The sequence below is a fragment of the Mixophyes fleayi genome, chromosome 11 (genome assembly GCF_038048845.1).
Source record: "Mixophyes fleayi isolate aMixFle1 chromosome 11, aMixFle1.hap1, whole genome shotgun sequence".
NCBI lineage: Eukaryota > Metazoa > Chordata > Amphibia > Anura > Limnodynastidae > Mixophyes > Mixophyes fleayi.
Genome location: NC_134412.1, coordinates 56,998,649 through 57,003,541, shown reverse-complemented (window position 1 = coordinate 57,003,541; position 4,893 = coordinate 56,998,649). Strand labels below are relative to the sequence as shown.

At 39.3% G+C, this 4,893-nt stretch overlaps 1 protein-coding gene across 1 annotated transcript; it reads right to left on the bottom strand.

The window, feature by feature from the left end:
• Window positions 1-540: 540 nt before the first annotated feature.
• LOC142107165 (uncharacterized) lies at window positions 541-3,782 on the bottom strand. Its single transcript, XM_075190369.1, has 4 exons — window positions 3,633-3,782; window positions 3,206-3,308; window positions 2,708-2,834; window positions 541-2,035 (listed from the first exon to the last, which is right to left on the bottom strand). The coding sequence occupies exons 2-4, from the start codon at window positions 3,252-3,254 to the stop codon at window positions 1,108-1,110; spliced, it is 1,104 nt and encodes a 367-aa protein (XP_075046470.1). The 5' UTR covers window positions 3,255-3,308; window positions 3,633-3,782; the 3' UTR covers window positions 541-1,107.
• Window positions 3,783-4,893: the final 1,111 nt, after the last annotated feature.

The window sequence follows — 4,893 nt, the reverse complement described above, 5'->3', positions numbered from 1 at the left end:
AGTGATGGTGATTGGAATCAATGTATATTCCATGGGTGTGACATACCCTGTCTAGGCACTACGGCTTGTAGATTTAGAGAAAAGATGTCCCTTGCCATTGTAACTTTAAGAAGAGGAAAAGAAAACTCCTTGCACAGGTTAACTCTATTTTCACTCTTAGCCAACTAGATTTGATTCTGTAAAGGCACTCATGGGGTTTATGCAAGAACAATTCTACTTTAATAAAGTGCAACTTGTGAGCATAATTACATATATAATATCTGTGCTTGACTTCATTAGAGACTTGGACAGCATTATAGCTACTAGGATTGGTGAGAAATTCAGTTTATGTCTGTAACTGTGATCATTGAAATGTTGGCATTGTGAAAATTGATAGAGAATACATGCATGTACAAAAATATTACTGTTTACAGACTTTGTAAATATCCAATCATTGTAACACTGCAGAACTTTGCCAAGGAAAAAGTAATGTTTGTGTACGGGTTATCAAATCAGAACATTATTTTCAGAACACTATTCATTAACTCGAATCAGGACACATTGTGCATTGCTGAGTTGCATTTTATTAGCGGAATTCAAAAAGTGCACAGGGAGGTTTAACATTTCCATGGCTGAAGGAGAAATGCCATACAACATTGAGTAATGCACCAATACAAAAACATAAATAGGCGTAATCTAATTAACTGAGTTCCTTCTATTTTACTGTAAAGTATTTAAATGACAAGCATACTACATATGTACCTCCAGCTATTTACTGCACAACAACTCCCAATATCCTTTGTCTGCTACAATTTTGAGAATACTGAAAGTGAGTTCAATAACATCTTGAGGACCACTGATAGTATAACCTTAACTTCACACTGGAGACAAAGTATATTGTAATAACCTGAGAACAATACAATTTGATCATCCCTTGGGCCTCTTTTAGGAGGATGAGCGAACTATGAGCAAATGCTATATAATGACTGAATATAAATAGCTTGGAATTCAAGTCACAGCAACATTGCTTTGTCATTTTGTTTTATAAAATTGCAAGCATCCTTTATATGTGATATGTGTATTATTAGTGAAATTGTTCGCAAGGCATAAGTCAGAGTAATAAAAACCTCAGTTTTCAGTGGTAAGACCCCTGTTAATGAAATCTCGGATCTTGTCTCGGACATCTTGCCCCATGTCATCAATCTGATCCTGCATGGTCACAGTGTACTGGCCCAGCTTCTGCTTCATGTTCTCCACTCTCTGTACTAGTGCCTGGTTCAGGCCATCTGCATAGGGGACAATTGTGTCTTTAAACTCTGCAATCTTCTTGTCCATCTGCTGGTTCATCTCGGCCAGGTAGGGCTCCAGTGTCTGTCTGACATCTGTCATATCTCCATTGAGCTTGTCTCTTAGCTGGTTTGCATAGGGGTAGAGTTGCTCTTTCATCTGTCCTGTGAACTCCAGGATTTTGCTTTCCATCTGGTCTACCTTCTTCCTCATGTCAGTGTCCATGTTCTTGATCTGTTTGCGGAGGGCATCTTGCATATCCTCTGCATAGGGGGTCAGGCTTTTATAGAGTTCCTGCAGTTGTTGATCTATATTATCTTTCACTTTATCAGTGATGGGTTTCAGCTGCTTCCTCATTTGCTCCACATTGTTGTCTATTGTGACTTCGAGTTCTTGATAGTAGGGAACCAATGACACTTGCATGTGTTCTGCATTTTCTCGGATCTTGGCTTCCAGGTTCTTCGTTACAGACTTTAGCTGCTGGCTGACTACCTGGATGTTTTTGTCCAGTTGTGTTCGAAGCTCCTCTGCATATGGAGCAACTTTTAACTGAAGCTCCTCTACATTCCTGCTCAGCTGCTTGTGTACCTCATCTGCATATGGGGACAGTTTGACCTTCAACTGCTCCAGCTCATGTCTGATTTGTTCTCTCAACTTTTCAGAATCTTGTGTCAGTTGTTCTTGAATCTGCTTGGCAAAGGGAATAAGTTGGCGCTGTAGTTCTCCTGCATAAAGGTTTACATTCTTCAGGTTTTCCTCAAGTAGAACACTGTGGATGAAAAGTGAGAATTATTTACTAAAACTAACAGAATCAAGGTTACTGGTAGTATAGTGTAAAACCCAATGGCCATGTGAAGGAGTCAGAGATCATACAAGATAATTTTCCTATGTGTACATTCTATTTCAAAGCAAAAAATAATAATAATATAATTTGGAACATTATTGCAAAATTATTTCTCCCCTGGCTTTGAAAATGTATTACTCATTAGTAAAAGCTGCAACTCAGCTGTAATGAATGTGCATTGAACATCAGGCTGCATTCAAAGGCATACAGTAACTATAAATCTACTCTTATATAACTTCAAACCATGTAAGCATTTAACAGTATCGAAAAAATGAATACATTATATTTACTTTGAGGCTGATTGTGAACAGGTATGTTAGTCAAATGGCTAAATCTGCACAAACTAAGTAATACCAGGTGTAGACTGTACATTTCAGCTATACACCGGAGGACTTTTATGAAAACTGATGAAAAGAAAAAAGGTGTTGTTAATCCAAACAATAACATTTTAATCTGAGTTTTTTTCTAGTGCAATTCACATAATGAAATCAAACATCTGATTGGTTGCTATGGGAAACTCCACCGATGTCTCTTGCATCATTTCTCATAAATTTGTATGCATGCCGTTTTATACATGCTCACTCCCTGCTCACTTACTTTAGCTGCTTGCTGATGTCAGATTGCTGAATCTGCTCCACAGTGTCCTTCGTACCGCTGGTCAGCTGGCTGAAGTAATCCCAGAAAGCATCAACCACCTTGTCAGTGCTGACTTCAGCCTCAGATCCTAAAAATAGGAGACTCCATCAACGACAATTCAAGACACATATATGTTCTTTCTATGTACTTCTGTGTGTCCATCTCTGTGAGGTGCTATCTCTGTAGCAGTAGCAAATATATTTATCAAACTAATACATTTCCAGACAGCTTAGTCTTATACATGCATTGTAAAAATGTATTAATATAATTACAAGTTACTAAGTGTGATATCGTAAATATGTATTGAGTATATGTAGATGTTCTGTGACTTTAGCTGGGCACAAAAACAGCACAATACAATATTATGTCTCCCATTATTATATCTTGTGTGACCCCTTCTTTTACTGTCTCATTTCTTCTTCACTCTACAGAAGTTCATGTCACTCTGTGTGTACTTACCTGTGATTGTGCACACAAGAAGTGCAAACACTGCCACTTTCACCAACATTTTGAGTCAGTGGATGGGTCAAGGGATATTGGAAATGTCCCCAACAAAGTAAATCTATATAAAAAAATAGATAATGAAATTAGAAAATGTGTGCTGGGTAGTTTAGATATGTAGTAAGACTTAATAACCAATAACACAAAACATTAAACAGTAAAATTAAAAGGAATACCATAGCCGGGAGTTTTTATCTGTGAGCAGTAATACACATTCAATACCCCATGAATTGCAAATAGAATGCCCTATAAAATTATAACAAAAGTGAAAAACCATCTTATTTTGCAAACAAAGCCCACCCCCCCCCCCCCCCCTCCCCCCCTATAATCTTTTATGTTGTGCCTGTCTACTCCTGTAGGAAGACTGGATAATATCACTCCTTACCTGCTTCCTTGGTGTTTGGCTTTGTGGTTGATGCTGATGCCGCAGGCTGGCTTTATATTAGACCATCTATGTATCCTGTCTGTGTTCCAAGGTAGCTTATTGGACTTCAGATTAGTTTTACAACGTGGAGTTCCTGACGTGTCCCTGTTTTCACAGTGATGCTGGAAGTTTGATGAGCTCAGTGAGATATGGTCACTGAGTCATAATCAAGTGGAGAGACCTTCTGAGTATTTGCTTTTATTCAAAAACTGCAGCTGACTGTGAAATAAAAAGTGCTACCACTATGGTCTTTGGGTTATAGGTTATTTCAGGTCATGTGTGGGCTTAACAAAATAACAGACTTAAAGAGTAAAACTCAAGATAAACAACTATGAGTAAATTGCAGTGCTATTTTATCTATATTGAACTGCAGATGTTGACCATAGGAAAATGCTTGCTAAGTACTAGGTCAAGATTGAGTTTATGCAATGTTTTTGTGATAAAAATATTGTGATGCCTAGGATTATATTATATATGACCCCTCCATTCAGCACTTCTGTGTTCATAAAGGATGGGTCCTGAGATTGTAGAGACAGGTTAGGAGAAGATGCTGGCTTGGGGCAGTCCAATGCTTCCAAGGGGACTGAAAACTAAACATCCAATTGTGCCCGAGAAGCAGTGAGACAGAAGTGATATCAGAGGCTGCCATTTGTGAGGAGTTTGGTGCCAGAGAGAGAGGAACGAGGGAGTACGGCTAGAGGGAGAGGTGGTCATTGCTGTGGCCTGTCTGAGAGGAGTCAATGGGGAATGCAAGACGATGCAGTTGAAAACAGCAAGCCTCCCAGTGAACACAGAAAATGCCAAGAGATTGAATACTGTGGAGGCAGAAGCTGTATAGAGAGGCATAAGCAGAGGGGCAACACCATTATAGAGAATGCAGAGGACGCAGCCAGTCTAACAGAGAGAGCTGCCAGTTTGACAGAGAGAACTGTCACACTAATAGAGAGAGTTTCTATTGCAACAGGGAGACCTATCAGTTTACTGGAAGCAGCTGATAGTTTTGCATAGGGAACTGCCAGTGTCTGAGTGAGAGTTGCAATTTCAAGAGGGGATCTACTAGTTTTAGGGGCTAAGCTGCTAGAGTCAGAGAGCAAGCTGCCAGAGATCTAGACAGAGTCCAGGGGGTAAATGTATTAATCTCCGGTTTCTTCAACTCCTGCGAGTTCGGCGTCTTCGGCGCTTAAATTTAAAGCTTCGCTGCCTTGTAAACTCACAGGAGTTG